Below are 12,264 nucleotides of genomic sequence, written 5' to 3'. Positions count from 1 at the left end.
CCGAGGAGAGTACCTTTGAAACTCAAAGCAAATCAGTTCTCCATGCTTAAAGAGGAGGTGTATGATATGGATGATGTGGTTGAGCTTGATTGGGAACATATGTCATTCATTGAGAGACAAAGAGAAGCTCATGATAGGTGGATGGAAATGCCAAATTTCCTCAAGAGGGAGTACAAGGATTTTGCACAATTCCTTGGATCTTTTGTGCAAATGCAAAAGCACAAGCTCATGATAGGTGGATGGAAATGCCAAATTTCCTCAAGAGGGAGTACAAGGATTTTGCACAATTCCTTGGATCTTTCGGTGGTCATGGAAGTCGAAATCCGCTAAGGAGTGTGTAACGACTCACCTGCCGAATCAACTAGCCCTGAAAATGGATGGCGCTGAAGTGCACGACCTACACCCGGCCATCGGGGCGAGTGCGAGGCCCCAATGAGTAGGAGGGCACGCGGGTCGTGGAGTTGAGACAAACATGTGGACTAAGCTTTACATTCTCTGCCTTCATATGTGAAAGGTGCAAAAGAACCTTGGAGACTAGGAGCAGAGGTGCTAGCAGGGAGCAAAAGGAAAGAAGTCTTGCAATTGCTGTAGGCTTCGGTGCCAAGCCTATAAATGTCCCCCAGAGAAAAGCACAGGACATAGGACTCCACAAGGTAGTGCTACTGGTCCAAAAGCCAAATCAACTCCCTTACATGGTCCTCACTTGAAGCCCATAGCCTGCAAGAAGTTGTAGTGTATCCCAATAGCCGATACATCCGATACGACATGTTGCACAAGTCTCCCACTAGCACCACATACATATGCCACTTTTAGCCCTAAACATGCTGAATCACCTAGTTTCTTTTTGGCTAATTTTACCCATGGTATCAAGCTTTGACAAAAACTCAATATGCAGAGATTTGTATGAATCTATGCAAATTTAATCAATGTGATGCATTTGGTGATTCAATCTTTGAGATTTATATGATTTTTGTAGTTATCCAATTGTAATACAGCCTTTGTTTTACATGGACTCTAGTATTTTTTTAATTGTCGTGAAGAGTGTTAGCACATTACATTGGATTTATTGCATTGTGCGTGTAAATGATCTTGTCTTGCATGTTTGATTTGAACTAGTTTACCATGAATGTCATTGTGTGTGTGATAATTACTAGCACAATTTATCATCAAAGATAGATTGATTCAAGTCATGCACTTTCGACTCTACTCATAATCTACCATTATGAGTCATTGCACTTCCATTATTTTCATATGGAGTAACCGTACATGCACAACTCCTTCATCTCGTGATTAGGCTTTTTAAGGCGATTAAACATCTTTAGGGGCACTATGGTTCCTTCTGATGGCTCGTGATCTCCTTCTCTCACAAACTGGGTTCCTCTAGTTGTAGGAAGATCGATGGTTGCAAGTAAGTGCATCCAATTGTGGGAATACTCTGGTTCGGGAAGTGATTCGTACCACTTGGTGTCCTAGTCAATTCCCTCAATATTTTTTTTTTGGCCTCAAAGATATTAACTGAAATGGTACAATCAGTCGTGTGTCTGACTCTGCTGCAAAAAAATGACCACTGAGCGGTCTTTGTTTCCAGGTTTGAAGATCTACCTTGATGATTTGATCATCCTTTCGAGGTAGATGATGTTTGTTAACCAATCATGTAGTATCAGGCCGATCGTACACAGGTATGGTCTACCTAAAATTATGTCATATGAGTCTAGTTGGTTACCAAATTCCATGACCACAAACCATACCTTGTAGGTTAGCCCAAAGGTTTTAACCCTTAAGTTCTTGACTACACCTACTGGTCTCGTGGTCGCACCATCTGCTAGCTTTGATGATCAATGAGGTCTGTTCCATTTGTGGCTTACCCTACTTTTCCCAACATTGTTGCATCATAATACTAACTCTTGCTCCTCCATCTAAGATGGCGGTTACAACTTGCCCCTAGTAGGAGATGAGAATTACTACATTGGTATCATCGCTCTCAAAGTACTATCCCAACTTATTAATTGGAATTGCTGGTGCCTCTTGTGATCCTTGCATAGATTGTTCCATTGGTTTATTGGGAACTCTGGCCATTGAATCCAGATGACCATTCATCCAGTCACACAGGTCATACCATAGGGTTGTGTTGCTTCGTAAAAGCATGCCAATTGGCATCTCTACCTTCATGGATAGGAATGCAGCTAATCCACTAATGTCCCTAGGCCCATCTATCTTGTGACTGCATCCGAATACCTGTCTGGGAGATTGAATATTCCCCCTCGACTGTCTTCTTCTAATTTTTGCATCCCTAGGTCCTCAGCAAACATTCTTTCTATCAAGAATGAGCTCTTGCTCGACATTCCCTCCTCTTCTCGTATAATTGACGGTATCTTTAGTGGAGTTTTTGACGGAGGATATGCCAGGTGTGGCGGGAATGTGGTTTCCCTTATGAATTGAGGTTGGGTCTATATCTCTTCACAGTTTTCGTATTCGGTGATCAGGGCCTTGTCTTGATTTAGCGTTTCTATTTCCACTACCGGGTTTGGATATTCATCCAATCCCTTGGGCATGCTTGGTCGTGGGTTTCTAACTGTCTGGTCTCTTGATCCTTTTCTTGCTAGGGACTAGCTTCCTTGCGCATCATGCTATGGGTTGCTTCTATTTCTACCTAGGTGGCAATGTCCTCTTCAGAGCCACTTTGCACAATCACTTGGTCCTTTCCCTTACCAATCTTAACTGCATGTTTTCGTGACATCTCTAGCTTGGGTGGCTGTCTATTGGTTGTGCTAGTCTATTTTAACTTCTCCTTCTCGTGTTTTTTCAATTACTATCTCATAGCTTTGGCTTGTAGCCATGTTATTGTGTTTAAGGGGATATGAGCTATTCTTCCTCTTTCTACCCCTAAGAGGTTGAGACTTGTTGTGTTTGGATCTACTAGCAGTGTGGTCAGCCTTCTCATGGAGCAATCCTTGTATAGATGATCCACTCCACATCCACTACACAAGGGTATGTTCTGTGCTGGGAGGGTTTGTGGCTATGCTGCCACCGCTAATGGTGTATCATTAACCCTGTAAGGACATTCCTTGTAGAAGTGATTTCCTTGGCATCCATAGCACTGTATTAGCTGCCCTGGTTGGCTTCAATAAGGACATTCATTAGCCTTGTGTGGACCGCTACATTTGTAATATTGTATTGGCGGTCTTGTGCTTGCCTTTGGGTTTACCGGTACTATTTGGCACACTAGAATATGCTGCTCTTTATGTAGCACGTAATGGCTTATGACATTGATCGTTTCCATTTCTTCTTCCATATTTGCTTGGGAGTTGCTGGGTTCCTCTATCGGCAATTCTTGCTCCTCATTCTAGTGTTCCTTCTTCCACCAAAACTTGATTCATGGGAGTAATTTGTGGTGGTGGTGGTTGCAAACCTAGCATTGGGGGAGGTAGTGATATGTGTTGAGGGCGATATGGGTTTTGGACAGTATGTATAGGGTTTGACTATTGAACTATCTATCTTGTAGGAGGTGGTAAGACTAATGGATTTCTCGGTTGGTATAATTGCGGTTGTGGTGCTATCCTGCGGTGTCGACATTCATGTGTCTCATGGTTTCCCCATCTATTGCAATGTGCACACCATGATGCTAGTGGTCTAGCATGTAGCCTAGGACATTTGTTTGAGGGATGATTTCCATTGCACACCCCGCACCATACCATATCCCTTCGTGGGTATAAATGTGGATTGCCTTGCATTGGCGAATGGGTTCATTTTTTCCAACAATTTTTTGGCCAACTCATCTATATCTATGTCTTTGGAGTTCTGAGCTGCTCCCTTGGACTCCTTTCCTGTTGAGGCTCTAGAATCCTGTAATCCTGAAAGAGATGGCATTGATGATGACGGTCTATCACATTCGGTTTCCATCATATTGTCTCCCAATTTGATCGCTATTTTGTTGAATAGTTCGAAGAAGTTGGATCCATAGCGAATAATAAATCATGCAGCTTTTTGTTCCTAAGTCCAAGCAAGAATCTTGGGAGTAGTTGCTCATCGCTGAGCCTCTTGTGAGTTTCACATCAAGTATTCAAGTGTTTGATTTTGGCTATATAATCCTAAAGCGACAGCTTTTCTTGCTTAACTTGGTAGAGTTGGTTAATTGGACTCCATCTTGGCCCACTTGGCAAAAATCCTACAATGAAGGATTTCTTGAGATGAGTCCAGTTTACCTTTTCCTCTAGTTCCAATGCTTGATACCATTGTCCTACTTTTCCTTCAAGGCTTAGCCCAAAGGCGTTTACCTTGTCGAGATCGCCGACTTCGTATGTGTTGCAAATTTGTTCGAATCACTCAATATGTGAGACTGAAAAAACTTGGTGAGCAATTTGGATATGGCAATTGAATGGTTCCTCGAGACGAGTTTTGGTCTCACCCGACATTTGGATTATGGGGTGGATTGCCCACCCCCCTTCCTCAACGAGTTTTGGTCTTGCCCGACATTTGGATTATGGGGTGGATTGCCCACCCCCCTTCCTAGTGCTTATACTAGGATTCTCATGGCATCGTCGAAAAGTATAATTTGGTTGATGGACCGATATATTCTGGTTCTTGGAAACCAAATCTGCCCATCATGTTTGTGAATCCTAGTTGTTGTTGATGATGTGGGAGAGTGTGGTTGCTTCTCTACCGTTGTAGAGTTAGGAACAATGTTTCCTCTGGCCTCATCTTGGCGATTCATATTATCTGGTTGACTCGATGTGTCCTCGGAGCTAGTTTCCTCCGATAGTTTAGGCCCTTGGACCGAGGCTAAACTGTAATTAGACCTCGAACTATCAGAATTGTTCTATCTAAAACTAGGCACACTAAAGTGTGATGACTCGTAATTTGTGTGGGATAGACTGTCTTCTGGTTCAGAGTCAACTCCTAGGACTCTTTCTGACCTAAAGTACATGTACCTTAATGAATGGCCTTTGGAAGTTTTTATTTTCTTTCCTTGTATTTCCTTGGCTTTTTAGATTACTTGGAACTAAGTCTCCCTAGGTTTTGTGGTGTGAAATGGGCTTTGGAATTCTCTGTCTAGAATACTTTGTGTGGCCACAGCGTGGCTACACACTACCATGGTGGCATAGGCTATGGGGGCATTGACTACGATGGCACAATTGTCCAAAGTAGCACGAAGGACTACCTGCAAGGGCTGCCAGCTTCGCAGGCCAGCGATCCAATATGGCATCCTCAAGAACCCCACTTGCTTGGTGCGACACACACAAGTGTGTGCATGTATGTGCACACACATTCTCTTCGTTACCCGCTGCCACACACAAGACCCGCACCTCTCACTAAACCCCAAACATGATATAAGCAAATGGAATAATTACTCATTCAAAGATTTACAAAGTGTGTGTGTAGGCGTGGACGACATGACGCAACGATGCACCGAGGAGGGGCGAGACAGCGCGACGGCCGTGTCGCGACGAAAACCCTACCCGAGGTCGAGACGCCGCGACGACGCGCCAGGGGGGAGACAGCGCGACGACGTGCCGGGGGGGCGCGAGACGGCGCGACGGCCATCTCGCCAGGCAAAAACCCCACCTGAGGTCGAGACGCCACGACGACACGCCGAGGGGGCACGAGACAGTGCGATCGCCATCTCGCGGCGGCGGTAAAAACCCCACCCGAGGCCGAGATGCCGCGACGACGTGCCGACGGGTGGGGGGCGAGACGGCGCGACTGTCGTCTCACGTCGAAAACCCCACCCGAGGCCGAGACACCGCGATGATGCGCCGGGGGGGCGAGACGACGTGACCGCCGTCTCGCGAGCGAAAACCCCACTCGAGGCCGAGACACCGCGATGACGCGCCGGGGGGGCGAGACGGTGCGACCGCCGTCTCGTGAGCGAAAACCCCACTCGAGGCCGACGCCGCGACGACGCGCCCGGGGGGCGAGACGGCGCGACCGCCGTCTCGTGGCGAAAACCCCACCCGAGGCCGAGACGCCGCGACGACGCACCGGGGGGGACGGCGTGACGATCGTCTCGCGGCAAAAACCCCACCCGAGGTCGGGACGCTGCGATGATGCGTCGGGGATGGGCGAGACGATGCGATGACCGTCTCGGCCCGAGAACCCCACCCGAGGCCGTGACGCTACCACGATGCGCCGGGGAGGGGCGAGACGACGCGACGGCCATCTCGGGGCGAAAACCCCACCCGAGGCCGGGACGCCGCGATGACGCACCGGGGAGGGGTGAGACGACGCGACGGCCCTCTTGGGGCGAAACCCCCACCCACCAAGGCCCGGACGTCGCGATGACGCGCCGGGGATGGGCAAGACGATGCGATGGCCGTCTGGGCCCAAAAACCCCACGCGAGGCCGGGACGCCGCCACGATGTGCCGGGGAGGGGCGAGACGACGCGACGGCCGTCTCGGGGCAAAAACCCCACCCGAGGTCGGGACGCTGCCACGACGCATCAGGGAGGGGCGAGACGACGCGACGGCCGTCTCGGGGTGAAACCCCCACCTGGGGTCGAGATGCCGCGACGATGCACCGGGGGGGGCGAGACGATGCGACGGTCGTCTCGGGGCAAAACCCCCACCCGAGGCCGGGATGCCGCGATGACGCGTCGGGGAGGGGTGAGACGACGCGACGACTGTCTCGCGGCGAAAATCCCACCCGAGGCCGGGACGCCACGAGGGGGGGGCGAGACGATGCGATGGCTGTCTTGGGCCGGAAACCCCACCCAAGGCCGAGACGCCGCATCGACCGGAGGGCGGGATAGGGGGGCCGAGACGACAAGAGCATGTTTGGGGGACGAGACGATCGGGGCGAGATGGGGAGCTGACTTCTTCGAGCGAAGACCCCGCCATCCTCCTCCCATCGTCTCCCACCCGTGACTCCACCGGTCCCCCTCCCTTCGGAACAGGCGATCCAAAAAGGGGAAGGGGGGGGACGGAGGGTGCAGCACCAGGACTTCCCAGGAGGTCACCCATCCCAGTACTATTCTGGCCCAAGCGCGCTTAACTGCAGAGTTTTGATGGGATCCGGTGTAGTAGCGCTGGTATGACTGCACCACACAATCATAGCACACGAGGAACCTCTTAAAGGAGGACTCCATCCGTCCACCATCGCAAGCGCAAGACCCATCGCCTCCCTTCGGCCGCCATCTCTCGAAGGGACGTCGAGCCGAGGACTCGGACCGAGCAAGGCGAGCACCACCCCAATGCCCAACGGAGACGCGGGCAGCACCCAACGAAGGGAAGGAAGCGCCACCCCGCACGGAAGGGAAGAGACCAGACGCTCACGAAACGGCTCGAGCCTCGGTACACACGCCGACGAGGGGCAAACGTCGTGCCATTGGGAGACGGAACAAAGGAGGGGAATCCCCCGTCGGTGGAGTCCATTTTTTAGAGCTCTATTATACTTGAAACTTGTAGCAATATCCTCCATGTCTTTGTACTTTGTTATAGGTTTTGCTTTCTTTAACAATATTGTGCCATGAAATATCATTTCTTGTATTTTTAAAACCTCATCATCAAGTAACCCCTTAATGCAACAAAATATGCTAGGAGATAACTGTGTGGTACCATCCACTTGCATTTTTGAACCTTTGGCAAGCTCATTTGAGTTCATGGTGGAATGCTCACCCTTGTTATTTGCAATTTCTCCAATGATGTACACCATAATATCCAACCGCCTATTGAAAATAAAGTCACTACACAAAAGCATATGCAAGTCACTTCTTGCATTGACTGGCTCCAGTGATGACTGGCTCCAATGTAACTTTTATTGCTTCCATGAATTCCTACATAACATGTACCAAGACAAGTCAATAAATCAACATGTTTGAAAGAATAGTAAACTACAATAACATAATATAACCAAATAAAGATTATTATAAGTGATTTTATAAGCCTTAATATAGCATAAAATCATCAAAGTAAAGAATTTAATAAAAACATGGCATAAGTACAAATATCACCTTCCATTTTGAGTTCCCTATGGAGTGGCCTCCTATTGGCTTTGATGGACAACCAAAATATTCCCATTGTTTTCTTGCTTGCAACAATAGAGCATCTTGATATGGAGTCTTTACCATAACCTCTTGATGGAGGTGATTCATGAACCTAGAGAGTTTCAAAGTCTCAAGATAATCTTGTGCACCTAGTATCTTGCAATTTCTAGTGCTATAACAATTCTTAAGTGTTTTGGACATGTTGGAGCCTCCACTATTGTTCTTGCAACTAATATGGAGTGTTGACTTGAGACAACATAATACCTATAAGAAAGAACTTTGCTCAAAACAATCTCATCCTTTGTCAACATTTTTTTGGTTTGAACATCATATGGTACAAGGTCTGCTATCATATCAACCACATGAGGTTTGCTTGTGAAATGGCTCATCAAATACTTGTAATGAACCTTGTTAATTGATCAATATACATAATCAGCAAGAGCACAATCACACAATGTCAGTAGAATCAAGAATGTTTGATTTTGCCCAAAAGGATACATGTGTGAAAACTTCCCCCAAAATAATTGACCTTCTATCTTTTCTACGGAAACAGCTACATTTATATTTCCTTCAAGTGGTCCTACTTGGTTCAATGGCTGAGCCATCAAATGGGTAGACACATCCATGCTAGGTTGATTACTAATAGTCTCATTTCTTGTAGTGATACTCATGGCTAATATTTCCTTTCCTCCTTTTGTGCTTGATTTATTACTTTGTGTTTTTTTCCTTGACTCAATCCTCTGTGAAGGTGATGTTGTTGCTTTTCTTTTCTCTTGAGCTATCTTAATTTTTGATGACTTTCCAATATTTGAATCTGTTACTATTACCTTCTCTTAAACCTTGTTGCTGGAGGTGATATCCTTGTCCATAGGCACATGGACTTCTTTTCTCTTGTCTTGAATATCATGACACGAGAATACTTATGCCATTGTAATTCTACACCCATAATTTCTTCATGTGTAAGCATTCCACTTGAGCAAAGTTACATGGGATACCATACGTAGACATTATGCTATCCATGCTTAAAATTATTCCCATGCATTTGTATCCCTGTCCATTTTCATTGAGATAAAGAAACACATCTTCCTTCTCCTCATTTGGTCCAATAGATTCCATATACCAAGGTGTAACATCTGAAATTTCCATTCTCTCATACACCTCCACATCTATTACAGGGAGAATATCGTGACAAGAAACCACTTTCATAGGACTTGTGCTATTTTCTTTCAAAGCAGCCATATCTTTCTCCATGTTTGCCACTGCAACCAAAAGAATTAGCATTGATAATTCAATAAATCAAGGTTTGCTAAAACATACGAACCAAAGGCATTTCCTTAGCATAAATCCCTTACCTAATTAGTGGGAACTTGGACAAATTTTGGTCAGTATTCTCTTGATTTTCTCTATATGCAGTGATATGCACTCTTTCTTTTCACTTATTAAGAGAAATTACCCATTAAGATAAAAGGAAATTGAAAGGCATTGGTCTCTTAAAGTGATGGAGAGTTAAGATAATAAATGCTCACATGTTACATATGTCATTAGTGACGACTTTTGACTATTCTTTTGTCTACTTAATTTAATATAAATCTACTTAATTTACTATAAATCTACTTAATTTACTCTTAATCTACTCCAAAGTAACTCTTAGTTAATACTAAGTTACAATAAGTATATTTAATGTACTGTGTATTCATGCATACTTCATTTACTTTTGACAAACAATGTTTGTCAAGATAGATGGAGCCACAATGCTTCAACTTACTATTCTCTCGGTTTGCATTTAATTGATACTTGATGGATCTTCTCCATCAAAGTAAAGGGAAGAGAGAAGAATGAATCCACATAGATTATGTATGATTTTAGTTCAAGATAGAGGAAAGGGAGAAGGAATTCCCATAGGTTTTGTATGTCTTCATTCTCTCTTGATGGACGATGTTTGTCAGCCCAGGATCTTTCTCCAGCTCTGTAGGCATGAGTTTTCCAGCCAGTTTTAGTACAACTTGTGGGGCCTTTCTCAGGGCAGATTTGGTAGCCATCAGTGCGGCACGGTTTGTACGCGGTTATATGCTGAGTCAGTAGTGGAGATTTTGAGGCAAATCTGAGTCGAATTTGGAAGAAGTCAGAGAGCAGCAACAGCAGCACTATTTGGGCCTATTTCAAGAGGTGAAATATGGGGTTGTTGGGCAGTAGATTGAGCTTGCCAGTAGCATCTAGTTGGGCTGTACATTGTGAGAGCAAGCTGGACAAAACCTAATCTTCTCTTGATAGAGCGTTTATTGAGGCTCTTAAGGAGCAACGCGAACTTAGAGATCTAGAGGTGCCAAGCTAGTAGGAGGAGGACTCTTTGGTATTGTACATTGTCCTATTTTGTGGGTAGATAGAAAAACACACGTGTTGCTTCTTTACTTGCTCTTGAGCACAGTCTATTTGCTGATTTTGCATATTCAGTTAGTATACATAAGCTAAGAAGTCTGGTTGTATTAATCTCCACTATGTGATAAGCTTGAGGTATTCCACAACCCAATTTCTTCCGCTGCGGGGTGTAGAATCATGGTCATTCAGTTAAAATCTTACGTGGTTAACTCAATCCAAATCTGTAGGGTATATGCATAGTGTTTCTTGCAAGTAAAATTTAAATACGAACGAACAAACCTATATGAGTTCAGAGGCATCTTGTAACCGCACTGAATAAAGGTGTAGACCTTTGTGTTAAGGTGACTATGTATCACGAGGCACACCTAAAACGTGTGCAGCCGTCGTTGACTGGGTCCTCAATCGTAGTACTATATTGCCGGAGTCAAGTCTTCAGTACATACGTGGAAAGCGAGCCACTCAGACCACAAGGATACCCACCCATTTGGTCTTCCGTGTCAAGGATTTCAACACCTACCCACCCAGTCAGAGCACAAGGATTTGCTCGTCGCCGTTCAGAGCACAAGGGTTTCCACACCTACCCACCCATTTGTTCTTCCGTGTCACGGATTTCAACACCGACCAAGAATTTGCTCCTCCGCATGCGTCTTTATAAGCCCTACCTCTCTCACGCTGAGTTTGTTCAAATTCCAATATTCCATTTGTCTTGATCAGTCTTGAGCTAGTGGACGTTCGATCTTCGAATTCGACAGTCTCGATCATGGCCATGGCGTCGATGTTGCGCAACGTCTTTTGTGTGTTCCTGCTGCTATGTATAGTGACGATTGAAGCGGCAAAGATCGAGACGTTCAACCCAGCGAGCTGTGACGGATCTGCTACCAACACCTTCTACGTAGGCGGCAATACTTGTCAGACGTTCAACGACCAGGGTGCGGTTCGCATCAGCGATGTTAGCAGCGACACCCGTGTGTCTATCCATAACCAGAGGAATTGTGAAGGCTACAGTAGCGTTGCCCAAATCTACGGACCAGGCTGCGTGGTGCAAGGCGCAACCAAGCTGCGCGCCGTCTGGATCCAGGGCTAGTGATCTTCACCAGCCTTAACGATCAGGTGCGGCCCCTTCTCAGAAACTTCCTGCCAGGACGAACTTTGGATTTTCCATTTCGTAGAGCAAATCGCACGCTCTGGCAATGAGTCTGTCTGTCTGTCTGTCTGACCGACCATGTGGTGTTGTTTGGCGCAGGCCACCTTGAACGGATGGGATCACGTCTACCTAAAATGCTATTGTCACACACCCACTTCAAAACATCTAAGCGGCACAGCAGAGTAGTGTCTTGTAATACCTTTCCTTTCGGCAATAAGTGATTTTCCTTTTCATAGAGTCTGAAACCGTGTGGTGGTAACACATTTTTTCAATGGGAGAGCTTAGCTTATTCTTATCCAACAGTCATTGCATGAAGTTAGGATACATATGATTGATCGTCAACTAAGGTGAATTTAGATGATTTCCATAAAAAGCTACTTAATTTTTTATATATTACACATGGAAATCTAGAATTAAGGAGTCCACTATAGCACCACCTCCAAGGAGGCAAGGCTAAGAGCAATCATGGAAAACTTAATGACAAAACGGCGAGCATGTTGCTATTTTACCAATCGTCATAGTTGTTATGGTGTAGTCCTAGCTCAAGCTTTAAGTATATGTAGACTGTCTATACTCCAATAGTTTAATTCCTTCTTTATGAAATTTTCATGAATAAAACACACCCTTTACCTAATCAATTGGTGGTTAATCCCCCTTTAAATGGTACACTTTAGATGCGTGTAAAATAATGTGTACAAAAGAGATTTTAAAAATCCCTTTTGTTGAGACCATGTGCTATGTTTCCTTATTTATGAGTGACCCACC

At 45.6% G+C, this 12,264-nt stretch overlaps 1 protein-coding gene and 1 non-coding gene across 2 annotated transcripts; one reads left to right on the top strand and one right to left on the bottom strand.

Moving 5' to 3' along the window:
* Positions 1 to 6,920: 6,920 nt before the first annotated feature.
* Positions 6,921 to 7,039, bottom strand: LOC147615132 (5S ribosomal RNA). The gene has a single exon (XR_015262871.1). It is a non-coding gene; the product is annotated as a 5S ribosomal RNA (ribosomal RNA).
* A 3,952-nt stretch (positions 7,040 to 10,991) lies between these two features.
* LOC147615131 (uncharacterized) lies at positions 10,992 to 11,730 on the top strand. Its single transcript, XM_086779120.1, has 2 exons — positions 10,992 to 11,465; positions 11,599 to 11,730. The coding sequence occupies exon 1, from the start codon at positions 11,116 to 11,118 to the stop codon at positions 11,437 to 11,439; it is 324 nt and encodes a 107-aa protein (XP_086635246.1). The 5' UTR covers positions 10,992 to 11,115; the 3' UTR covers positions 11,440 to 11,465; positions 11,599 to 11,730.
* The last annotated feature ends 534 nt before the right edge of the window (positions 11,731 to 12,264 follow it).

This window comes from Cibotium barometz, chromosome 40, assembly GCF_041138505.1.
Source record: "Cibotium barometz isolate CiBa-2024 chromosome 40, ASM4113850v1, whole genome shotgun sequence".
NCBI classification, from domain to species: Eukaryota; Viridiplantae; Streptophyta; class Polypodiopsida; order Cyatheales; family Cibotiaceae; genus Cibotium; species Cibotium barometz.
Note: the sequence above shows the minus strand (reverse complement) of the source record. Positions and strands in the feature narration are given on the sequence as shown.

Bases quoted from the DNA above. Each gene is read 5' to 3' on its own strand.
- LOC147615131 (XM_086779120.1), top strand. From the start codon at position 11,116: ATGGCCATGGCGTCGATGTTGCGCAACGTCTTTTGTGTGTTCCTGCTG.